We start from the raw sequence: 27177 nt of genomic DNA, 5'->3' as shown, positions 1-27177 counted from the left end.
TTACACAAATGGCTCGAGATTTGGTCTGGACACTGATTCTCTGCATACTTGTATCTGGAGAGAGCTTTGAACACAATACCGTCTCTCATCAGAAAAAGATCATTGTTGTGGTGGAGGCGTAGTGGGTTTGGGCAGTCATTATGTTGGATGGCCTCACACTCCTGCATATGTTTGACAAAGGTTCCCTGACTGCTATGGAGTATAGAGAGGAGATCTTTGAGCTCTATGTTTGACTTTCCAAGGGTGCAATTTGTCCTGGGTTTCTGTTTATGGATAGCAACGCTTGTCCACATATGATTCAGCTGATCGATGGCTACCTGGAAAGTGAGGATAGTCTGCATGAATTGGCCAGCCAGATCTCCTGACCATAACCCTAGAGAGCATGTCTGGACCATTCTTGAGAGAGCAATTTAACTTCTCCAACTCCCTCGGACACAGGGACTCCTTACATACCTCCTGTCAGTATGCTGTCGTACTTCATGACATATCTGGTTGTGAGATGGAATCTTGCCTCATATTAGACTCATTTTCAGTTCGTTATCACAAATTGCTCCCTTCTATATCCTTTCTCACATTTGCCAGGATGTTTAGCTTTACTGATAATGATGCATACGTAAAATTACTTTTGAATTGTACATCTATTTCTCTGTTACAAATGTATATTTATACCAAATTTCATTAAAACCTGTCCATTAGTTTTTCCGAAATTTCGACATAATATGCAAATTTTCTTAATTTTGCATACAAGTGTACATGCAGTATCTTCAATTTGAAGTAAAATTAACATTCAACAAAAATCTAAGTCCTCTCACATCCCATGATTAAATTTTGATGCTTAATTAATTTTCTAAATATTTTGTCTTGCATTTCTAATTATTATTTTTATTCTAATATTTTACTAGAATGAAATCAAACAACTACAATCTGACACTACTGAAGTTAAATTGAAGATAAATTTTCTTGAAACTTGCATAAAAATGGTTGAGACAAGCAAAAGAACATTAGAAGAAGAGTTGAAACAACTGCAAATAGAAGAGGAGAGGCTTTTGAATTCCATTACCTCTGAAACTGAGAAGACATTCATTCAGAATAAAAGATTAGAGGAATTAACTTCTTCTGTTGAAGATCTTCAAATTCAGCTGAGTTTAAAAACAGAAGAATATGACGAGCTGAAAAGGGAACTTATAAATGCCAAAAGTTTCACAGAAGTAATTTTTTCAAAATAATTTTTGTCTTTAATGCTATTATATAATAAATAATAATAGATAACTTATTTTTATAATAATAATTAACTCTTATTTTTATGCTTGAGGCTATAAATACAGTAGCTCCTCAGCAGTGGGGCAGGTCCCAATTTTTGTTGGCTCATGCAAATTTTAAATTTTTTTACTTGGTACAGGGTTGCCACACTACCTGAAAAACCGGGAAAAATCAGGGAATTTGAAAATTGACTAAAAAGATCAGGGAGTTTAAATATTTTAGTCAAATTCTGGAAAAGTCAGAGAATTTCTTACAGCGATCCCCCCAAAAACGATTTTTATGCCAATGTTGGAAGCAATCACTTTCTTGCCGAATTATGAATTGCATGAGCGTCATTCGGGCAGCTGGCATAGAGCCAATTTTCTTGGCTCCAATTAGATTATCTTTAAGAAAGGGCAAAACAACCTCGAGAATTAAGAGATTCACTTGCACATGTGCAGTGCATGTTGAACGAAAGAAAATACCTTCCCATTCTCATATAAAACAAAATCGATTTAATAATGGTATGTGGTACACACGGGATTTGGCGACATTATGATGTGCAGTAATTTTAAATGCTTTATTTTTTATTTTGCAGTAAAATAAAAAATAGTAATTAGTCATCTAGACAGGGTTCTCAACTGGTTGTACACAAAGAAGCAAAGTATTTTTAACTATTAAATTCTAAAATTAAAACCCCAACATCCTGATTGAGTTTTTTCTCTAACACTTGGAAATTTATGCTATCTGAGCTTTGTTCAAGAGTGGTGGTGGTAGTAGGACTTTGTAGTGGTGGTACTAAAGGTTTTCAATTTTTGTTTAGATGGTATGCGTTAGTCAAAAGGTTGAGAACTGCTGATCTAGACTAATCATTTAATATAATTCTATTCATCAAAATATCGTTGATTATTGTAATTCAGTTTTTAATTTATTTATATTTATGTTATTCCTATCATTTAATGTGGCTTCTTCCTTCTAAGTTTTATTTATTATTAATTAATAATACTTTCAAATTTCAGGCAATTTTTGTGCCATATTCTTGAAACTAATTCTAGCAGTATGATGTCATACTATCATGAAATTTAATTTGCATATTTTTTGCTTATTTATGCTACTAAAAAAATGCAAAATACCTGAATTTATTTAAAAATATCATTAAATAGATTTCTCTCGTTTAGATTATCAATAAATAGATTTCTTTCTTTCGTTTAGCTGCAAAATGTCTGGAAAAAAAAACTTTTTTTAATGCAAATTGGGCAGATTCTATTCTCAATCTTCAGTAGAGAAAATAACTCCTATTATAGTTATAATAGTAATACTTTCAGGATTATATATATATGTATGTAAGAAAAAATATGAAAGCAAACTTCTAAATTTAATTCACTATAACCTCTTTTATTTCATTTATGAACTTCATCTATTTGTCCTAAAAATATTGTTGTAAGTCTAAACTGCATCATTCAAAGTAATCATGTGATCTTTCATAACCCTTAATGCATATGCCTTTTGACCAATCACCAAATTGTAAACCAAAACTAAAAAACTGAAACTTTTTGACTCCCTTCTATGAACTGATACATCACTTTTGCTTGTTCTTTCTTCTTGGCCAGATGCCTTTCTGCAATCGTGTGTGCTGCTACATTCGCTTCTATGGCAATAATATCAAAATTGTAAATGTTTTTTAATAGGCACGAGTAGAGTGCCAAGTGAATTGTGGCCACAAAATGGGAATTTAAATAAATAAAAGGAATTTAATCCAGCTTGACTGCTGTTTCTTCAAAAATGGACGGACGCTCTAAGCATCAAGTATTTCTACGCAATCAACATTTCTGCACATAGTGCTTCCAAAATTTGTGCTATCATTGCATATATATATTTAAGTTTTATGTAATTGTCAAATTTGTGAGTTTTCAATTGGTACATTAATTAATTTACTTCTCAGCACAGCCAACACGCACTACACGGATAGAGTGGAATTTTCTTGAAACACACCTGGAAATGTTAGGGAATTTCATTCTCCTGTTTCAGTGGCAACCCTGTTGGTAATCATGTACACTTCATAGTTATGAATGAGTTAATACTTATATATATTCTGTAGAAAATTACTGCTGTATTTTTCTTCTTTTTTCCTTCATTTGAGAGAAATTCTGTATGCATGAATCATGATAAGTTGCAATTACGTGCATGTGGTTCCTGATGCTAAAGCTTGGGAAATGCTGTTGTAACATTAAAATATATATATATTTCATGACTTTTATAGATCAGCTTCTGGTGAACCTTGCATGGATTGCTTCTTTGCCTAAAACTGTTTTATGACTTTAGCTGTCATCAATGACAGATACTGTTGACTCTTGAATGACTGTGAATAGAGTTAATAATAACTATGAGTAATGGTGGGTAAAATTGTTTATTACAGTTTGACTGAAAAATTGTTATTACAAATTATCAACATACATGAAAACTGTACATGAAAAATATGAAAGGGAAAGGAATATGCATGAGATAACTGCTGTGAAATGAACTCTATTCCAAAACAAAAAGTTCTAATTGGCTTTTTTATGTTAGTTTGAATCGATGTCATTGCGCACATTCTCTTGTAAACATTGTTCTTTAATGCATTTACAACTAAGTTTCTTCATGCCTAATATTTATTCTTCTTTTATTTACAGCTATCCTTCCCCCCTTTTTTCTGTCTTATTTAATTACTAATTTTGTTTCATAACCAAATTACGAGGGCAAGTCAAAAATGATCTACACTTTTGTCATAACTTTTCTGTGATTGCACACTTTGTCTTCTGTCCTCGCATATTTTATTATTAAACTTTTGTAGTAATGCTGTGAAAGTTTGGTCTTAATTCCTCCATTTTTCTTCTTTCTGTTGCAGATATATAATGGTTGCTCCACTGGAAGTTTGCACCAAAGAGGAACAACGAGCAGTGATCCGATTCCTGTGGTTGGAGGGTGTCAAAGGGTCAGACATGAATAAGCAAATCACTGTCGATGAGGTAGCATCTGCTTTGAATATTGGTCATGGCGCTGCTCTTCAAATCATTCACAAGAAGCTCGGTTACCATAAAGTCTGTGCATGGTGGGTACCAAGAAAGCTTACTGCAGAACATAAGCTCACTCGTGTTAGGGTTTGTCAACACTTTGTCAAAATACAGTTTTACATGATATGATAGTGCACTTCTCTCATATTGTGATGATAATCTGGGATGAATGTCTGTCCTTTTGAAACCCTCCGACCAGAGCAATCGGATCACTGCTCGTTGTTCCTCTTTGGTGCAAACTTTTAATGGAGCAGCCATGATATATCTGGAACAGAAGGAAGAAAAATGGAGGAATTAAGATCAAACTTTTACAACATTACCACAACAGTATAACAATAAAATATGCGAGGACAGAAGACAAAGGGCACAATGTAAGAAAAGTTATGACAAAAGTGCAGATAATTTTTTACTTGCCTATCTATGTATCTTATTCTCTAGGTAAAACTGCTTGAAAATGTTGGTATATTATTAGTAATATTTTTATGTTAATGATAATATGGGTTATTCCTCTTTCTTATTAACAGCCTTTAGATTAAATGTGATTTTGATTTCAACATTGGACATAATCCCTGGTATTTCCATTGGTAAATCAGAAGTTGACTATGTACAGAAACTGATCATATTTCATATACTACAATATTCTGCAGCAGTAGTCTCAGACTTAAATTGCATGTTCTCTGACTATGCATGATCTCAAAGTAGCTAATGGGCCGGAAATATTTTTAACAAAATGAAAATGAACATACATATGTGCAGGCATGCAGACAATAAAATAAACAGGCTTCATAAGCTGTTCATTAGATTATCTCCATCTGTGAAGTAAAATGAACTGTACAGCTGTATATGCAGCTAACTGGCTAGTGATTGACTGAGGGAAAGTATATATCCAAGTTCTTATGTAATACATAAAACAAGATACATCACAAAACTGACCAGCTGTTGACTGCAAACTAAATTTGCTAATTGTACGAATGCAGGAAATTCTTCCACATTACCTCAGCCATGCACACCATGCAAACAGAGCGACAAGTCTCCTTTTCATTATATCTCTTTTTTTAACAGCAGATGTGTTCATAAGATCGGCTATATATCTCCAAAGCTATAGACTACTGTTCTATGGCATAAGGAAATTCATATTAATTGCATAAAGTTTGACCTAGATATTGTACTGTTATGTTCTTTCTTGAATTCTGTCTTTTCATGATTATGTATTTTTCTTACTTTTTAAAAGGAAAATAATTTTAATAATTGTTGTAAATTTTAATCAATTTCTGTAGAGCATGATGAGTGAATTAGAAGAAGCTAAATCAATTATCAGTCATTTGGAAAATCAAGTGAAAGAACTTAGTAACAAGTCACTAAATGAAAAATTCCTTTTTGAAAAAATGGAGAAAGACAGAATAAATGAGGAACTTACATTTCAGACTGAAAATACAGATTTGCTTGATTCGGTATTACAAGAACAGGAAATTTCTGCACAAAGACTTCAGGCTATATTTTTGCAAAAAGAAGAAGAATGTAAACAATTGAGTTCAGAGTTGGCAAATTTACAAGTTTTGTATGAGGTATTGATATTTCTTTTCTAATTTTGTATATCATAATATTAATGATTTCTTTTATACTGGGTGATACACACACACACACACAAAAAAAAAGGGAACTTTTTAACAATTCAATTAAACCAAGTAAAAACTTTTATTCATAGCAGTTGAAACCTTAAAACTTGCCATTTAAGAAATATTAATGAAATTTATTGTTTTTTAAAAATTAGGAGGTTTAGATTATGCCTTTAGATGGCATCCTCCTGTACAAATGCATTCTTGAAATCTGCTGTTAAGATTCTTTATTGACCGATGTTGCAGCGGTCAATTCCTGGGATTGTAGGAATTTCATCCTGAATTCTCTGTTTTAACTCATCCAGAGTTCTTGGTCGAGTCGTGTACACTTTACTCTGGTACTCTGTACTCTGTACTTTTACTGGTACTGCCCCCCCAAAAAAAACTCACAAACGGACAAAGACAAATCTGGCGATCTAGGGGACCAGGGAATATTACCAAATCTTGAAATCACACGGTTATCGAACAATTCTTGCACAGCTTCCATTGATTGCTGTGCAGTGTGTGATGTCGCTCCATCCTGTTGAAACCAGGTTTGTTTAACATGTGGAAAAATGTTCAATTCAGGTATGACAAAAGATTGTAACATCTCCATGGAATGATCTGCATTGACAGTTACTGTGATCCTCTTTTTATTTTTAAAAAACTAAGGTCCAATGAGGCAATGTAAGTGCAAAGAACATGATAGCCAATAATTAAAGATAACACACCAAATGTTAAAAATAACCTCTTTTGTTGTTATATAAAATCTGAAAGCGTTCAGATTTTTTTCTCCTCCAAACAATCTTCTGGCTGTTTGTTCTTACAGAGTTGAGAGGGATAGTTTATATTTTGGATTTTAGCTCTAGCACCTTGGAAGGTTTATAAATTCTTGTTTTGAAGTCAAGACTTATAGACCTACAATTTGGAGAAAAATGTGATGAAATGAAAAGTGTCTTCATGGTATTAACACGCAATGGATATTCCATTGCGTGTTAATACCACTTTACTTTACATGTTTATCTAATCTTTATTTTGTTTTCTTCCCACTACATACAAGCATTGAAGCAATCAAAGAAAGCAAAGAAACTGGAAATTGATAATTTAATAAAAGATTTATTATATGTTTCAGTGTACCATACATACTTCAGTGCCTGCCCTAAATTTTGTTGCACAGTGCTTCATTAAATTCTAAAAATTCTGTCACACTCACAGTTTCAACAGCAATGTCACAAAATATTTAAAAACAGCTTACTTTTGGAATTTTCCATTGACAGTCTCACGTGTTGGAGATAAAAATGTTTTTTCCGTACAATGTTGCCATTGTCACACTCTGGCACTGGCCTTATTCTCAATACTCATATAATTTTAAAAAAATATAATTAACAGTTTTTTCTATACATTCTAAGTACAAGCAGTTCTTTAGAATAACAGAAATATTTAATTAAATTTGAAAATTATAAAATGAAAAGGAAATTCATTGAAAAAATGGTTTTTAGAGGGAGAAAAAATTATTCTTCAAAGATACCGTGTAGAGACATTAACAAATTAAAAATATGAAGCAGATACAGAATGGGGACATTGATTTGTTTATTGAAACAAACTCAAAAGCGATGCTAAAGTGGAGGAAATTGGTGTAAATTAGCTGAAATATCTGGAAATTTTGCAATTTAATAGATGCATAATTATTTTGTTGTTGCTGTAAAAAATAAATGTTTTGTAGCTTTTAATGTATAGATACATAATTGAAATGTTGTTACAGGCATATAATTGCTTCGGGGACTGCTTGTAGGCTGTCGGTTTGAGACCATTGTTCTAAGTGATGTTCCTCATGTTGTTTGCATTTTATACCAGGTTTGCTCACAGCAAAGTAGGCATTATTAGATCAAGTGATATTTTTATAAGTTCAGTGCTAAATTTTGCAAAAGGAGCTTGCTGCGTGTTCACTCCTTATTTATTGTAAATGCAAGGGACAATTTAATTATGCCTTATTTTTTATACAGATTTGTTTGGGCTGAAAAATCATGATAAAAGCTATTTCCCAAATGGCCATGGAAGGATTATGAAACATGCTGCATAGTCTTCATGAGGATGTAACACCATATTTTGATAAATTACTGACGTGTGGATGGGGGGAGAGCAGCTCCAGTTTATCATTCTGTTAAAAAAATGTACTTTTAGAATGGCAAGTTATTAGTGAAGTTAAGTGGTTCATTGATATGCAATATGTTGACCCAGTTGAGTCAGCATGATGTTTAATAGAGTTGCCCATGCATAATGATATTTATTTTATTAAGTGTTCATTTTCCGAATAATTGGCAGATGATTTTTTAATAGGGAAGTTAGTCTAAAGCTATTAATTTCAAAAGTATCATAATCATTTAATATTTCTAATTAATATGTAATATTCTAAATGCTAGGAAGTATAAATATGTCAACATTCCAAAACATCATGCATTATTGGTCCAGAAGAATCGAAAATTGAAGAAATGGCAATAGAGATCTTTGAAATTCTTAAGAAGGTCAGAGAGAATAACAATAGTTAGGCAGTCTTTTTCTTGTCTTTATGAAACCTAATATACATTTATTGTGATTCTCTTGTGCCTGTCACTGAGTAGTTGCTTATACTATACATATGGTTATTAAGATTATTTCTTTCATTTGAATCATTTGTTCTTTTCCTTCTTATTTCAATAAGTAAGCTGTTTGATTTTGTTTCAGGGCTTTAACAGCTTTCTAAAATTAGAGATTTGTTTTTAGAAATTCAGAGAAATATGAGGTAAACAAAAATATTGGATGCTAATCAAAGGTTGAAATTTTCCTCATGTTTACTTTTTAAATCAAAATGAATTAGAGGTATAGTCTTTTTGTCATGAAAATTAAGAATGCGGTGTTGACTAGTTTTAAACAAAAATATAAAAAAATAGACTAAATCTGATTTTATATCATACCACTTTAACATTTAATATAGTAGTTTCCTGACTCTTACAATTGATCTCAGTATTAAAGAGGGTATATTTGTTAATTGATTACAAAATTTTTTCTCATTAGGAGAAAATCCATGAACATGAAGATCAACTTTCGTCTTCTAAGTCTGAAAAAGATCTGTTAGAAAATCAGTTGACTGCCTGCTTAACAAAACAGAATTTATTAAGAGAAAAACTGGAAAGTTTTGCAATTGCTAAAAGCATTGTTCATGAATTATTGTCTACTGAAACTGGCAAAGTGCAAATGCTTGCCGTAGGCCTTGGAGAGATAAAGGCAGATTTAATTAACCTTCAGTCAGTACTCAGCCAAAGTGATGCTCACTATGTTAATTATAGCAGCAAAAAGGGAGACCAAAAAGATAGCTTGAAAGTAAGCACATGACTAAAACTTTTTTGTTTTATCTGTATGCTTTTCTTAAACTTTTTATAGATTAAAAAAATAAATAAATAAATAAATAAATACAAATCTTGATTTGATGATGGAGAAGTGATTCTATTGTAAAGGATGGATGAGTTTTGTTACTAGGTCTAATTTACACAAAACTGTTAAAAACAACAGTTTTGAAATTTTAAGTAATTAGTTTTACATCTAGGCCTTATTTGTTTCATTTATTAAAATAAGCATTGCTTTTACCTTACTACTGCTCATAAAACTGAAAGATAAAATATCTGATGTGGACACCATGCCTTCCTTGTACAGCCTTGTAAATTATAGACATTTTTTGCTGCATTTCATTTAAGCTTATTTCCTCGAATTTCATTAGTTTCATACAAAAATACATGAAAACTCAAAGCATCTTCATTAAAAATGGTAAAATACAGAAAAACGTAAAACAGCAATAAAAGTTAAAAACAGTTAGATTTTTTTTTTTTTTTTTTTTCCAGAATTAAAATCAGAGTTTCTCTCGCAAAAGCAAGAGATTTGGCCAGTGGGCAGGAAGACAGATTTTTTGGTGCACAAAATTGAAAATTTACTTTGATCCCACTCGGCAAAAATATACTGAAGTTGATGCGCAAACTGACTTAATTCACTATTCTACTAAAAGTTTCAAATGTAAACAAATCAGGGCCTTGTTAGGCTTAACACCACATAAATGCTTTTAAAATTGTTGATAATTCTACAAGTATTGCATGCAGATTAACTAAAGGCATAAAAACCTTAACCAGAAAATAAGAAAAACATAATTCAATCACTTTTAAAGCTCCACCTCCCCCCCCAAAAAAAAATTGCACAATTTACCAACATATAAATAAAAAAATTGAGTTCAATGAGCTGGGTAACTTTGTGGATATATATATATATATACATGCGTGTGTAATATTTTTAATGCATAGTCGTGAATCCGGTACTTTAATTTCTGGCACTCGAAGACAGTGGTGGCTGAGAAGACAGTAGTGGCTAAGAGTGAAGGCTTCATGAAGCAGCTAACAAAACTGAATTGAAGAATCACCATCTTTATTTTTACACATTTCAAATCATCTTTTTGGCAAACAAATTACTTTTCAATCATCGTTGAATACAAATAATTTTTATATACACAGGTACAAAGATACGATGTCATTACAGGCAGAAAATCATAAGCAGAATGGAGATGTTGACGTGGCAGAAGCTAGGAAAAAAAGGAGGCTATTTGCTCGAAGCAGTATTTATACTACGTAGGTGCAACTGCAAAGCCATGCCGCGATTGGTCAATTTTAGTTTTAGTTCCCTTTTTCAAACAATGTTATGTAATTTGAAAACATCTCGAATTTGGGAGAACAGATGAATTTAGGGAGAGAGCACCAAATTTAGAATAGTTAATTTAGAATAGTTAATTTTGAGGTTGCCAATTATTTTTTAAAGCAGCCATCATATTTTGTTTTATCTTATATTTGCATATCTTTGCAACTCAAAGAAAATTGCACAACTATATATTATGGCAGTCCCATATACAAAATTTCAATGTTCTAAGGCTACTCGTTTTTGAGTTATACAAGATACGTATACATACGTACATACAAACGTCACGAAAAAAAATCTCTTCTAAATCAGTTATAAATCCATACTTGGTACTACTAAATGTTGCATAAATCTCTGAATACAATTATTCATAGTTCAGCAAAATATTTAAAAATGAATACTAAATTAGTTATGAACTTTGAAAAGGATCATGGTTACTTTTATGTTGATAAAGAAATCCACTTGCCAAGTTTTCTTTCCCCCTTCTTTCTTTTCTTTGTCTTCTTCTACCTTTTGGGGGATAGGGTTATGAAACATTTGCACTCATAGTTGCCTTGTGAGACAGCAATAAGGCTTTTTACTAAATTACACAACATTTTGTTTCAAAATTTAGTATAATTAAAAAATCATTCATTTTTTTAGTAAAGGTAGGTTAATGTAATTTCCAAGCATTTCTAGCATCACTGGGTGTATATTTTGAGGCTTTTTAAACTAAAACTCTTAGAAGCATTATTGTGTTACTAATGTGAATCTAATTAATGCTAGGAGCAGGCATGGTATATAAGAAGTAGATGGATATAGTGAAAGAGGAGTGAGAGGCTTTTGGATACTGATATCAGACTACTTACTAGCATATTTATGTCAAATTGAGATGTAAGCTCAGGGTCTAACAAGTTTTTTTATAATCTGATAATATAACGAAATGTTCTGCTATAAACCATATTCAGTTATGTCAGTCCAAAATAAGTCTGCTGTTGTGTGTGAGAAAGTGGTATTTGGTATGTTTTAAATGTTAAATTTGGCCTATATCTTAGAGATTGTTGATACTTCATTTGCGTTTTATCATTGCTGTTTTAAACTACAGATACAAAGGTGTTTCGTATTTTTGTGGAGATTTAAGATAAATTATGATTTAAAGATTAGCAACTTGTTTAAGACCTTTTAAAATTGTCTGGTAACTTTTTAATTTATTTTTTATGTAAAGAGTAGTTTAAATTCTGTTGTATAGTTTTTTCCTGTTTTGATCAAAAGACTTTGTTACATAGTAAAATTCATATAAAATTGTATGTGATTAAAATGTAACAAAAATAATATTTATATTTGCAGTTAGGTTTAACACTTATTTTTAACATTTGCACCATAAATTATTATTGTACTGTTTTGGATTCTGTAATTGAAAATGGAATTTCTTTATTTTATAGAACTCTCTTTGCAAAATCTGTTTATCCAAGAACAGAGAACCTGAAATCATTTCAGGTATACAGCAGAAAATTAATTCAATTGAATTTGGAAGTCTAATTAGAGAAGCTCTCATGTTTCAAAACCTGAAAGAGAAGGTATGCTTTTCTGAACTAAATGAATCAACATTCAACACTTTTACACATCTCTGCTCTTTGGAGAAGAATTTGGTGGATAAATTAACCAAATGTGAAGTAAGTTTATTATGCAATATTTATCACATTTTTCTTTACTCATTTAATTACAAAAATTGTCTCTCATTTATTTATTCATAATTTTGAACTGTTCATTTTGCGAAATGTAATAGTTTTTTGGGGCTTTTCAATGCAGGAGAAAGCATGCAAGATTTATAATATGAAGCTTTCTTATTTTAATATGATGCAATTCATTTTCATTTAATTATCATACTATTACAGTACAAAGTTCGAGATCTGGATGTCCAATATTTGAAATGATTTAAAATTCGGACTTCAAAGCCACTAACAACCTTTTTTTTAAACACTTTATACATGCACTTTTCACTTTTTTCACTCCATAATAAAACATGTAGAGAGTTCCGATTCTTAATTTCACTTTGGCACAAAATAAAATACCTAACTATTGAAGAAACAATCATTTTAGCATAAATTTGTGTGATCAATAATTTGGCCTACTTGGCATACATCTCAAACCGAAACATTCTACATAGAAACATCATTCATTTTACAACTACTAATATTTTATATCCCTGACACCAACCTGGCTAATCATTTTTTATTATATTTTGCTTTCATCACCACGTGTTTATCTGCACATGACAACTTGAGTAATGACTTATGCAGCTATGCCTAAACAATTTTTTTATATTAGTAATTGAATAACAAAAAGTATGGATTTTTTTTTTTTTTTTTTTGGACTTTGCACTTGGCAATGATTACAGATTTAAGTTAAATGCACTGTGAAATGTTGACGAGAAAAAATTTAACAACAGTTTCTTTCCATATCCTAAAAATACGTCTTGTTAATGATATTCATAGACTAAAACATTATACAGTACAAAGTTTGAGATCCGGATTGGTTGGGACTTCAGCAATTCTGGATTGAAATTTTTCCAGATATTAGATCCTCAGTCAAAATCTAGTAATTAGTAATCTAGTAATCTAATAAATTATAAAATTAACATGTTGAAGACGGCACAGATTTTGCTATATTGCGCCACTGGATGGCACTGGGAGTGCCTTTAGCTGAAGAACTCCACTGTTCAAGTCCTATAGTTGCTATGTCAAGAATTCCGACTTAACTTGGCAACCGAAATTTTATCGTTTTCTGTGACCTCTCTGTCACTTTTTCATTTCTATCTCAGCTATAATGACAGCAACCACGCTTCTGTTATGAGTCATGCTGATTATGATTTTGCTTCACAATGACATAAAATTTGCATATACTTCCGGACTGATAGAGTATGTGACAAAATGAGGCTTAAAGGAAGGAATCTGTGTAATGATAGCTCTTTAAACTTTATTTTCGGTAAAATTTAAATAAGAAAACCACTAATCTTTATTAAAGGATGTGCAATTTTGAAAGATAAGTGTTAAATATATGTGTTTTAAGAAATTTATAATTTAATGCCAATTACTTGAAAAAAATTATGAAGTTAATTTTATTCTTGAATTTGTTTTATATTTATTTATAATTAAATATTAGATTATGTTTAATGATAATGCTTATAGATCTATTTTGTTATTACAAATTACTAATGTATTACAAATTACTAAAGGGAAATTTGGATGTAGATAATTGCTTTAGTCTATTCAGTTCCTATTGCTGATAGGTTCTTAAAGGTTTTCATTGATGGTCTTTATATATGTTTTATTTTAACTTGCAGAAGTGTGTACAAACCCTGGCAGTACTTCATAGGGAAATATAAGTATTCCTGATAGCAAATCCTCGTAATGTCTAATTGAACTGACAAGTACTTGAAGATTTTCTTTCATTGTTACATAGTGCTAACATGCAATTATAGCAGTAGTTCTCAACCTGTTTTGCCTCATGCATCCCTTTTACCATCGCGAAAAAAATCATTCCCCCTTCTCCTTCCCCAAACTCAAAAAATGCATATACAATGCCCCCTGCTTATTAATCTCACTGGTTAACAAACTCAGCTGCTTATTAGATTCATATTTCCAGGAACTAAAGCAAATGCTTACTAATCAATAGAAAAACTGCCATTTATTGAACTCATCTCCGCTGTTTATAAAACTCATTAACTCTTCAGTGCCAGAATATCCTACTTGTACTTACCAAAGTATTTTGTGGTTCATTTATTTAAGGCCTTTGTGGACAAGGGCTTTATCAGCAAGAGTGTTGAGACAACATATGCAAAATTTGACTAAAAAATATCAAAAGAACTACAGAAACTGATAACAAAAGTGATACAGAAAAAAGTGTTGATCTCCCCCCCAAAAAAATAAAAACCTCTAACTTACTATTAAAAAATACTCTGAAAGGTACTGATAAAAAAAAACTACCAGCAGTGTACAAAATTGAGAATATAATTTAACACTAGAAGCGCCAAGCTTTCTCCCTAACTAGAAGCGCCAATGGCAGTCAAATTGACTGCTCAACGAATTAAGGTATATATTCAAATGTAAATGCTTTATAATGCTTTTAAGAATATTAATTACAATTGTTGAAGAACTTTAAAGAATAACAGATTATTTTAATAAAAAATATAGGATATTTTATTATAAATTTCAGCCTACCCTTAATAAAACACATTTTACAGCTTTTTGCAATTTTTACAAAACACAACTTTTTCAATATTGGAAGTGCATTTTCCATACACATAATATGAACATTTTTTACACACATTACTTGTTTTGTTGTTGTTACAAAGTCCAATCTGGCATTGATGTCTTTTCTTCGAGAGTCTATTGCTAGATTTGGAAATTTCCTGGGGCAATTTTCCAGTTTTTCTTCTGTTTAAATAAAGCTCTCTTAATTCTAATTGAAATAGGAAGTCGTGCCTTGTAATATTTTTATCACTCAATTTATAATAGATAATGTAGGCATTCGTCCCTGCTAAATCTGGCATATTATAGAAAACATGCACAGCCCATCTACGTGAAGCAGCGCGAACAGAATATTTACGTGTCATCTTGTCAACAATATCAACTCCACATTTGGTTTTTTTTTTTATTTTGTGAGTCTATATTTACACTTTGGATGTAAGGTACTTAGTAGTAGGAAATTTCTATTCCTTTTTCCATGGTAGACAGTGAGCGTAGTTTCACCATTCTTTAGCAAAACTGTTTTAAATAGCCGGGTTTTTGATTTCCTTACTTCATGTGGAATTTCTTGTCGATGTCTTCTTACTGTGCCGACAAAACTTGTGTTTTTCATTTTAAGTCTTCTAGCTAATGATAGTGAGGAAAAATAATTGTCCGATGTCAAATTTCGACCTGAATTCAGGTAATGGCTTAGAAGACGCATTACTACATTTTCAGGAAGACTTTCAATTTCACTTCTCGATGTATTTTTTCCAAGATATGGAAAAGCATTGCACATATACTTCGAGTCTACATCGACTAACATCCAAAATTTGATACCGAATTTATCCAGTTTATTCGGCATCTACTGTACGGTCAAAAGTCGTTAATTCGGACACCCATAATCCGGACCTCAAAGCTACAAACTTTCTGCGCATGCGTCACGTTGACGCATGTGCATAAGACGTTTACCACTGCGAATTTGCATGCGCGCGTGTGCAAAATACGTTTCCGAATGCGCGTTTAATGTATAACGGACGGGATAAGCTAAGCTAAAATTATCTAATTATCTATTTCAGTTAATGTTGCAGATTGCGTTGTTCCTTAATCTTCGACTTGGATCCGGATTATTATTTTTTGCAGACTGTTAGAGCACTTTTATAAAAGTAAGCTTGAACTTTCGATTATGTCAAATAGAATTTCCGATATATATTTACTAATATGTAAAGGATATACAAAGCGAAAGTATCTTTCGGAGTCCATTAAACAAAAAGTGGAATTGCTGCAAAAAATGGATAAAGGCATATCCTTTGTTTATCTAAACTTTGTTTATCTTTAATGCTGCGGCGGCGTGCAATGAATTGGAAGTTGATCTGTCAGCACTATCCTTATCTTAAGGGCAGATGTTTTTATTTTATTTGACTTATAATTGCTTACTCAATGTAGTATTTCATCTCGATGTACTCCATCTTTGATATGATTTAAATCAAATGCCTCGTCCTTATAATTCGCTTCCGATAGCGAAGAAAGTGACAGAGGTTATTGAAAACAAAAAATTTCGATTGACAAATTAGTGGGTATTCTCGACACAGCAATTATAGGACTTGAACAGCGGAACTTTGTAACTGAACAAGAAATTATGTCTGTTTATAGAATTAAAGAGAATGTATTATCACATAAAAAACGAAGCAACTTAAACAACTTACATTGAAAGAAATGTTTAATAAAGTAAACAAATAAATATTAAGCTTTTTTTTTTGTAAATTTTGATACTTTTTAGATCATAATTGTTCTTTATTTCGTAAATTACGGTTTCATTTTTTTAATTTTATAATTTCTGCATGCCATTTTACCAGATTTAAACTTATGATCTATAATCCGGAATCGCCGAAGTCCCAACGAGTCCGGATTAACGACTTTTGACTGTATAAACTTACGCCTGGCTTTGGATGGAAATAACTGCTCATCCACAACTAGATTTTCTCCTGGTTTATAGGAAATTGCACAGTTCTGTATAAATTTATTCCAAATATCGGAAAAATGTGCAAACTTATCACTTTCTAAATGCTGAGTCCTAGTTGACTTCAAGTCAAATCTTAGACATTTCATAATGTCTCAAAAACGATTGTGAGACATTATTTCTCGGAAAATAATGTAATTTTTCTGTAAAATAATGTAATTCCTTCTGTAAATAATCAGTGAATGAAAAGAATGTAAATGTACGCCAGATGTTTTTCTAAGAAAAATATTTTCTGAGCGAGAATACCATATAAATCTACCCAGTATTACTAGCAGTCATTATGACTGTTCGTGGCGCTTTTAGGTATAACTATTAATATCTGCGTTAATTTTAATTTCATTCGATTTATATTTGGTACCAATAATTTTCGACATATTTTAGGAAAATACCAAAATTTGTGACTTCTTAAGATAAAGGGTTTTTAAGGAATCCAAGGTCAAATGACGAAAGTAGTCAAAGTGACTGCTGTGGCGCTTCTAGTGTTAAAAATTGTCTTTGAACCATATGAAATAAACACACTTAAAGTAGTGATCTAAAGAGACAAAATTTGATCAAAAAATTATCGTTGAACAATATGAAACAACCACAGTTAGAGTAGTTCTCTAATGAGATAAAATTTCAATAAGAAGGTAATTAGAAAAATACTTTTATAAGAAATAAAAAAAATAATTTTCAGAATCTCTTAAATAACTTAATTTTAGCATGAATTATTTATTATTATTTTAGGATTAATTATTGAATTAGTTATTAGTCAACATTTTACTTAAAAATTTAAAATGGGTACTACAATTTACAATACAGAGATCACTGTCTAAACCCAGCCACATAATAAACTCAAATAAGTTTGGAATGGAAGTGATTTTATGAAGTGGCGGGCATTGTATACACATATTTAGATTATTTTTCAATGTGCCATATAAATTAAATAAAAAGAAAGATGTAGAAAATGTTGATAAATGCCAAAACTTGGAATAAAAGTAATTTTGAATAAAATTAACACCGGAGTTAAAAACTGACCACATTCTCTCACTGAAACTATCCACTGACCACATTCTCCCTCTGAAATTTCCCACAAAAGGGAATCCCCCTGTTTGAGAACTCGTGAATTATATACTGTTAATTGCATTTTATTTTGATGGATGGTTCATTCATACAAGATTTTTCAACAGGCATCACAAATTTCTTATAAGGTTTAGGTCAACACTATTTCTGAACTAGAATGATGACTGAATTTTTTTATATTGAATCATTCTTATATAACTTTGGTGAATCGCAAGTAATTTATTTCATCTAAAGTTGGATGTTTAATTCATGTACCTGAGATGTATCTAAATCATAATGTTCACATATACATGTTTTAATGTTATTTCTTAGTATAAATAGTTATCATTATTATACATTAATTATAAATAGAATTAATATTAGCTAATTATAAAAAACTAATTTTCACATTTATGGAATTTCTAGTGTAGTAGCTATGAGCTTTTAATTTCAGATTTACTCCAGTATTTTTGTTACTAAGAGTACATGCTTTATTTCTCACTATGATTAAAAGTGCTTGTTTGACTGGAATTTATTTCAAGTAGTAGTTAACTTTATATCTGTTTTCTGATTATATGTAGTATAATTTATATATATGAATTTATTTTTCTCTTTGCAGTTTTTGGTGTGTCGCAAACTGCTTGATGATAAAAGTCTATTTGATGTATGCCTGACTGCCTTTAATTTGAGAAAACATCTACATACTATAGCAAACCTGAGGAACGTTTCTTATTATATACTTCAAAAAACAAACAGGGATTCGCTCAGGGTTGATATTTATTTAAATGAAATATTAAATTTGTTTTCAAATATTTTATGTAAAAGCAAGCCATTTGATAATAACATGCAGATGGAAAGACAGGTAAATGAGACTTCTGTGGAACTTCAAGAGAATTTAAAAAGTATCATGCTTTTCATTTCAAAGTATATTCATAAAACTTTAAAGAATATTAAACTGTACACTCTGTACCTAGACAGGTTTGAAAACATTCACTGCAATATTTCTCATTTTCCTGTCATCAAAAATACAAATTATGTTTTATGTGTAAATAAAGTAAATAATACTTATATTAGACATGAAATTCTGAATTCAGAACGTTCATTTGGAATGCAAAAGGACTTAAATCTTGTGAATTTCAATCTAAATCTGAACTTTAAAGAGATAATAAGCATTGTAAGTGCTTCATATTGCTCTGTTTTGCTTAATTTTGCAGTGTGTGTATTTGAGGAAGGCATGTCAAAAATTCCTTCTGACAATTTATCCAATATATCATCTAATTATAGATATTCTTTATTGTCTCATCAAGAGTTGAGTAATTTGTGTTTATTGATCCATTCTTATTCTAATGGTGGTCCAATCCAATCTTGTATTAATAACATTATGAATTCAGAGAAATCGGACATTATAGATATGTACTCAAAACTGTGTTGCAGGAATATGAAATTTAATGAATGTAATTTTGGTACAATTATATATGATAAAAATGAATTTGACCTCAGTGAATTGTTTTTCAAAGATGTGAAAGAAATTATATATGAAATAGAAAAACTAAAACGTGAAATTGCTCGTGCCCAGAAACGAATAGATACATTGCAACATTGCTATGAAGTTGAAAAAATTAAGAATATCAACCTCAGTACTGTTATTGAAGAAGTAGAAAATAAATTGAGTCGAGTCTATTTGGAAAAGGAGAAATTGAAAGTGAAATTTTTAGATGCAAAGAAATTATTTACCCATGTACAAAATCTCATCAATATCAAAAGTGGACTTTCTGCGATGGAAATAGACATTGACAGCTTTTCAGAATCTTGTTTTTGTGAAATATGTGAAACAGGAAGTGATGGCACGTGTAGTTTAGATGAATATCAGCATGATATTCTCAAACCCATTAATCTTCTTAAATCTCTTGTAGAATTTATAGCAACTCATAATAATCTTAAAACTGAAATAGAGCAAATACAAAGAGACATGTCTGACTTTCAAGCAGAAAATGCAGATTTGCATTCTAAAATTGCTGAACTGAAAACAGAACTTAAAGGAATGGCAGAGCTTAAGACTAAAATAAAGCAGATGCGAACAGATGAGTCTGATTTTCAAGCTGAAAATACAATTGTACAGTCTACAGATGTTGAACTGAAAACAGATCTTGAAAGTGTGAAAGAAAAAGAAACTGTAATTTTAAATTCTGAATGTGATAGGTTAACTAAAATTTCTGAAAACATGTCTTCTCTTAATTGTAAAAAAGATTGTTTAATTTTAAATCTTGAAGAAACTGAAACAGAACTTGATAACTCGGTTATTAGCAAAAGTGAAAAATTAATTGAACATGGTAAAGCTTTGCATGGAGTACATGCAGAGAATAGTAAAACTAATCTTTGTCCCAATTATAAAGAAGAAATTCTGATTTTCCAAAATTCAATTCAAGAGAAAGAAAAAGCTCTTGAGCAAATGAGTTTGAAGTGTGAAAACTATGAGAAAGAAATAAATGATCTGAATGCTAAATTATATAGGTTTGAAGTGGATAAAGAAGTACTTCAAACTTCTGAGCAGCAGTCCAAAAAAATCATTAGTGAGTTGCAAAAGAAAGTAAAATCTCTTGAACAGTCTAAAATTTCATTAAATTTGACTATTGAAAATGTTGAAGAGGAATTACAGAGCATATATTCAGAGAAACAAGAACTTCAAAATAAGCTTGATGAGTTAGCAGCCCAAACTAATAACAGTTCAAAAACAAAGGATTTAGAGCATGACATTTTGTTTTGGAAGGATAAGTATGAAGAAGAAAAGAAGTCCGTGGACATTCTTTCAAGGAATTTGGAAGAACTGGAAAAGATGAAACAAGATAATGAGATATATTGCGAGGAGTTGAAAAATCGTAATAAAATACTAGAAACTGATGTAATGATTCTGAAAAATATCAAATTTGAGCATGAATGTGCTCTGCTGGAAAAGATTTCTAATTCAGAACATAATCTTATAACTATCACTCAGCTGAAGCAAAAAATTTCAGATATTAAGACAGAAAAATTAGAACTTGAATCTAAAATTAAAGAAGTAGAAGTCAATTTATATTGTAAACAGGAAACTGAAATTGCTTTACATAATGAAATTCAAAATGTGAAGAATGAACTGCAAAACATAAAAATAGAAAAATTAAGAGAAACTGCAAACTATAAAAAAGAAATATGTAGACTGGAAAAAGAAAGAGAACAAATTAAAATTTGTATAGAAGAACTTTCTGAAGAATGCAATACTTTAAAGTTAAAATTGAAAGATATGATTGAAGATAAAAAGGAAGATGGTAAAATAATTGAAGAATTAAAGAAGAAAATCTGCTCTGAAGGTATAAATATGCAAAATGAACTTCAAGAGGCTTTAGAGAAACAGTATGCAAAAGAAAAAATAGCCCTGAAAAAATTGAATCAAGAGTTAGAAGAAGCACATGCGGATGTCAAACAAATTAAAGCAATTAATTGTGAGCTTAACTCTGAAATTTCACTTCTCAAAGCTAATCAAACATCACAAACAGAAAGTTATAAGAAAAAATATGATGATTTGTTTACCAAATTTATTCACCAGCAAGATGAAAATCAAAATTTGAAATTGAAGATAAGTAGTAATGCCAACACATTCAATAATAATTTATCATCTGAATTACAAAATGCAAAAACAGCTTTAACTACTGCTAAAAACTTTATAGTGAAAATACTTAATTTAATCATAAATATGGTTGAAAGTTATTCTTTACATGAAGAATATGAAACTGGCAAGTCTGATTTAATTTCTTTAAAAGTTGCTTGGGAACAGAGCATTGAGGTATTACTGAAATCAGAATTTAAACTGCAAAATGATATATCCACATGGTTGGTATCATTCTTTAAGGCTTTTAATTTCAGTAAAGAAATTCAGGTCATGCTGCAAAATATCTCCAAATCCATTTGCAACTTTGCTTCTGAAACAGAAGAGCATCCTGAAACCTTCATCGATAATCAGATGTCTTGTGGAGAATATATAAATGATATCAGTTGTGACAATAAATTTACAATTGTATCTTCCAATATCATTACAGAGTTGCTGTGTAATCTGAGGCTTCTGCAGCAAACGTTTTGTAAATTTAAAAAAATAATACAGGAGAATAAAAAAGAAATGAATCACCAGAAGGAAATGCTTGAGGAGATGTCATTAAAATTCAAAGCAACTTTATCGGATGAACAAAAGGTTTGTTAAATATTTTATTTCTGAGTTTATTATTGGCATTTTTCGTTAACTGAATAATTATATAGGCCATAATTACACATTCTAGCTAATAATTTGTTAATACTTATATCTTCTGTTTTCCATGAATAATTAATGAACATGAACATTAATTAAAAATTTTCAAAGATTTTCTCTTAGTTTAGTTAATTTATCACTGCAAGAATATAATGAAAATAAGGTTTTATTTTAAAATTCCTAAAATTCAGAAATAACATTTTAAATTAAAATATTATAATATGGTAAATAATCTAAACTGTATAACTTGTGCACTGAACTTTATTGCAAAGGTATTCTTTACCAAGAATGTAATCAAGGGTGGCCAAATTTCATATGGCAGCCATATGTCAAAATTCAAGAAAATTTGAGTACTGCACTAGATTTTCCCAAAGTCAAAAGTCCATATTCACATAATTTTAGAAGCAATGAAACAGTTTTTAAATGGAAAGAAATATCTGATAATTTTATAAAGAAATGAAATAAATTGCTTTCTTTTGGACATTGAATAGTTTCAGTTTATTATATTATGTAAACGTATTTTATTTGCATAAGAGCTGCACCACTTGCTTGGGAGAGCGGTACATGCCTCGCGAGCTATGTCATGGCCTCCACTGATGCATTTATTTACAACACAAATCATAATGAAGTACGAGGTCCAAGATCTGGACTCATCAGGACTTCAGTGATTCCAGGTTTGGGAATTGTCCAGATTTTAGATCATCAGTTTAAATCTAATAAGATAATATACAGAAAATATACATACTAAAATACATTGACTAAAATATATTCTAATACCAACATATTTCTCAGATACAGAACTTGCAGCATGCATGCCTTTACTACATGCACCTCAGGACACATCTCCGTGGACACATTTTGAGCTTAAACGCTTCAAGATTTTAAACTTTTGATTTTGTATGTTATTTTTAAAAGGCCAAAGGAGATTTGTGAAACATGCTTAGAGCAGCTGTCTGTAATTGACAACAATTTTGTATATACAGTAGACTCCATGATCGATGAAAACAGATGATTCACCATTCCTCAAATTTCACAGTCAGTTCTTTACAAAACTGTATCCAAAAATTTGGGCTGGAGAAAACCATACTGCTGAAGTACTAAGCATTACTGTCTGTCCTTCGTCTGGAGATGCTCGCTAAGGAACACAAAACATAGTGATTAATTCATGCCTGACATTTTTTACCTAACACTCGGAAAATGATAATGTACCTTTAAGCCACATAGTGATGAAAAATGAGACATTAATGCATGATATGACCTCTAATCCTAGCAGCAGTGATTAGAATGGAAATATGTGTCTCGGACAAGAATGAAATTCAGATAGATGCTGCATACTTTTAAACTTTAAAGGAAGCTATGCCATGTAATTCTTTGCAAACACAAAAGCACGCTATCTGCCAGAGTTCTGTTACTTCATTAAAATTTGATGCATCATATTTCTTAGATGCTAACTTGCTGAATCATTTGGCTGGCAGCAGTTGGATCAACACAACCCATACTATTCAGACTTGGTGTCAAAAGTTATTGCATTTCTTTACACCCGAAAAAGCCTTGCCTGCAAGCATTTCTAAACTGCAAAGAATAATTAAAAAAAAAAAAAAAAAAAAAAAATTGTTCAGAGATGTTTATACTCTTATCTAACAACACTAGGTTACCTTCAAGTAAACTGGTATTGTTTGATGAGAAATCAATGCAGAAAAAACAGAGGAAGCAAAATAGCCTGAATAATATTACAGTAAAGAAAGTAATACAAATGTATAAGAAATAGATATAAAAATATAAATTTAAAATTTATATCTCGGGAGTGACACAAGTAGTAAACAATTAGACATATAACAATTATTCCAGTCGTGTAATTTTGAATGTCGTAACAACTGATCTTAAGTAAATATGGAGAGGTCAGAAATAAGAAATATATAAATTAGGAAATAATTTAAGCAATTATTTGTTGCTACTCATCGTTTTTATACGCATAAAGTAAAATCCATTTGAATTAAGTTAGCTGATTCCTTCCTTATATGAGTTTTTAATTTGATTAGTGTAGAGACTTCAGTGTTTTATGGAAGAAAAGTATTGCTGTGTCAAATTTTAAGTGATTTTATTTTATTCAATGAATGCTTTTAAAAATAAATAAAAGATTAGCAACATGATTTTTCGTTGTGATTTAATTTTCAGAATAAACATGGAAATCCCCCAGAACCTAAATTCAATATCATTAGGCTGAATTATCGTCGCTTAGAAAAGAAGCATGAAAACCTTTTGAAAACCTGTGAAGAAATGGAGCAGCGCATCAAAGGCTTGGAGGAAGAAAAACAAAACCTTGAAGATGAAGTAAGCATTTTATTTCCTTTATTGATTTTTATGCAATATTCAGGGTTCATACGGTCCTTAAGTGTCCTTAAACTTTTTGGAATCGATTTTTGGTCTTTAAAAGTCCTTAATTTTGGCCAAAATCAGGAGAAGGTCCTTAATTTTAATCATCAGAAATTTCGGTACTATTCCGTTTTGAGGACCTAAAAAAACTGCAGCGAAAATGTATGCGCAAAAGCGCCAAATCTAGCAAACGCGCCCGTTTAAACAGCACACCAAATCTGGCGTAGGTGCTGATTTCAGATTGCGTAAGTTTATATAGTTCTATATTTCTTAAGATGCCATTGAAATACTTGTTTAATTTTTAAATTTTTTTTTGATATCCTATGGATTTCACAATTTGGGAATTGCTCATGATGAAAGGTCTGCAATAGAATTTTGGGTAAAGTGCAGAATCACTCACTACTTGACGCATTTTTAAGAATTGCTCATACTCGGTATCCATGTACACATCGATCTATTTTTACTTAGAAAAAAATCCCCAAATTGCACAAAAATGGCACTGCGCACACCCTTGACTTTATCTATGTACACATCGACCTATTTTCACTTTAAAAGTAAAAGAAAATTGACAAAAATGCAATTGTTTTTACCCTTGTAAAAAGCGGCAAACAAATAAGTGGGCGATTCTGCACTTTACTGAGAATTTTTTCAAAGAAAGGCATCATTCATTATAGAAAATTATGTTTGAACAACCAACGAGATGAAATTATGCTTTAGCGATAACTCAGTAGCGAAATAGCGATGCAGGCATCCATTCTGTTATGTTTGGCAATTTTTATATAAATTATAATAATGATCTGAAATAGTTATTTACTCTTATGCTTCTATTCAGTCATCTTTAGCCTTTTTATATAAATTATAATAATTTTTTATGGCCCTCAAAACCGAATAGTACCGAAATTTCTGTCTGTTTTTATGACTGCCATTTTGAGTGTGAATTAGCATTTTGGAGGAATATTTTTGGCGATTCACTGACACATATGCTTATCTTTTGAATGGGTTATAATTTGTTTCTATTTCTAATATAAATGATGGGATACTCGAGTTTCTAAGCAAGAAGTGAAACATAAGCATTTTGAAATTAGTTTTTTCTAATAAAGAAATCTTAAACAACTTTTCGCTTTTGGGGATGTGAATTATTTTATTAAACGGTTTTAAATTTGGCGACTTGTCAACATTTTGGTGAATTTAAGATTTTCTATAGAAAATTTTTAATTCCGAGATCTGAGAATTTTTCAACAATTTTTTTTAAAACATCACAACATTGATAATTTCATTAAAATAATGGTAATATATTGAAATTATATTAAAAAAATAACATTAAAATAAAACATCTCTATTTTTTGCTGTCATATTATAAAGTTTCATTTGGCAACTTATTATACAGTATTATGAATCTGAAAAATAAGGCATAATGCTATAAAGTGTAATTTACGAAACAGCTCCTAACAAGAGCAAAATTAGCTATGTAATTAATAAAAATGTCTTCTTTTTAATTTTTTCATAGTAAGCATTTTTCCCATCTCAGAATATTCAAAATTCTCAGAATATGCATCAGTTTTCTCTATAAAATTAATTTTACATTTTTTCCCACCTCTTTTTTTTTTTTTTTTTCCCAAAATATTTCTGCCTTTTTGCTGTTACAGAATTGGTAGGGATAACTTTTCTCTATTATTTTAGACATTGCAGCTTGGGAAGTTTAAAAGGATTTGAAGGCAAGATTTATAGACCCATGATTCTAGAAGATTCAAGAAATATGTGACGAAATGAAAAATGTCTCCATGATATCAACACATAATAGATGTATTTTACATAAAGTTTGCGATGAATTTCTTACCTTTTAGAGAACGTCTGGAAGAACAATGAAAACATAATATTTGAATGTTTTACTTCTGATACTTGAATCTTTTTCCTAACATGTTTGTCTTCCCTTTATTTTCTCTACTTCTCACTAGACATAAGTATGGAAAATATCAAAACTGCTTCTAATCTTATCACATGGCCAAGCATTATAGAAAGGGATTTTTTTATTATTAAAGAACTTGAAAATTTACAATTTAAAAGATTCATCTAATATGTCTTAATGCATCAACACATAGCATTAATGCATCAACACTAGACATTTCCCACCTGATGTAATCTTTGTGGATCCTAAATTCTGCTGCCTAGTGCCTTTCTAAATTCTGCTTCCAATGCCTGCTCTAAATTCTAAAAGTTTTGCTATTTCTAGATTTTGTTGTTCGGTGTGTCACTAAGTTCTAAAAATTCTGCCACATCAACTTTGTAACCGGGCTTTACCATATATATTTCATATTTCTTCTGAATGTTCATATTACTTAAGAAATAAAATTAGCCACTTCTTCTATACATTCTAAATGCATTTAGTGTTTTTTAGAATGACAGAAATCCTTAGTTAGATCCAAAAATTCTAAAATGAAAAAGAAACGTGTTGAAGAAAGAAACTGAATACATAAAGAAAATTACTCTTCAAAGATATGTGTAGTTGTTATTATGTAACTTACCTATTGTTTATGATTTCAGCCCTTCAGTTTATGATTCAGTCAAGGGTTTGGGACTATTTGACTTTTACCAGATCAAGTAAACCCTCATAGGTACCTTGTGGAGAGGTTGTCAAGTTAGAAGATAAGCACTCAAAAACTAACGAGAGCATTGG

General features: G+C 30.7%; 1 protein-coding gene across 5 annotated transcripts in view; it reads left to right on the top strand.

The window, feature by feature from the left end:
• Positions 1-27177, top strand: part of LOC118203559 (uncharacterized) — a 235732-nt gene that overhangs the window by 116115 nt on the left and 92440 nt on the right. For 4 of the 5 annotated variants that reach the window (XR_015040229.1, XM_085813027.1, XM_085813024.1 and 1 more), the window contains 6 exons: positions 903-1208; positions 5567-5854; positions 8936-9241; positions 12013-12243; positions 18477-22076; positions 24306-24461. Coding sequence is in view for 4 of the 5 variants with exons in the window: in XM_085813027.1 (XP_085669153.1) it covers positions 903-1208; positions 5567-5854; positions 8936-9241; positions 12013-12243; positions 18477-22076; positions 24306-24461 (4887 nt within the window). In the remaining variant the exon portion in view is untranslated. The remainder of the gene's footprint in view (positions 1-902; positions 1209-5566; positions 5855-8935; positions 9242-12012; positions 12244-18476; positions 22077-24305; positions 24462-27177) is intronic. The other variant, XM_085813025.1, reaches the window with a different exon arrangement.

Source organism: Stegodyphus dumicola, chromosome 3 (genome assembly GCF_044657685.1).
Source record: "Stegodyphus dumicola isolate Sdum_Otavi_A_Nest chromosome 3, ASM4465768v1".
Taxonomy (NCBI): Eukaryota; Metazoa; Arthropoda; class Arachnida; order Araneae; family Eresidae; genus Stegodyphus; species Stegodyphus dumicola.
Note: the sequence above shows the minus strand (reverse complement) of the source record. Positions and strands in the feature narration are given on the sequence as shown.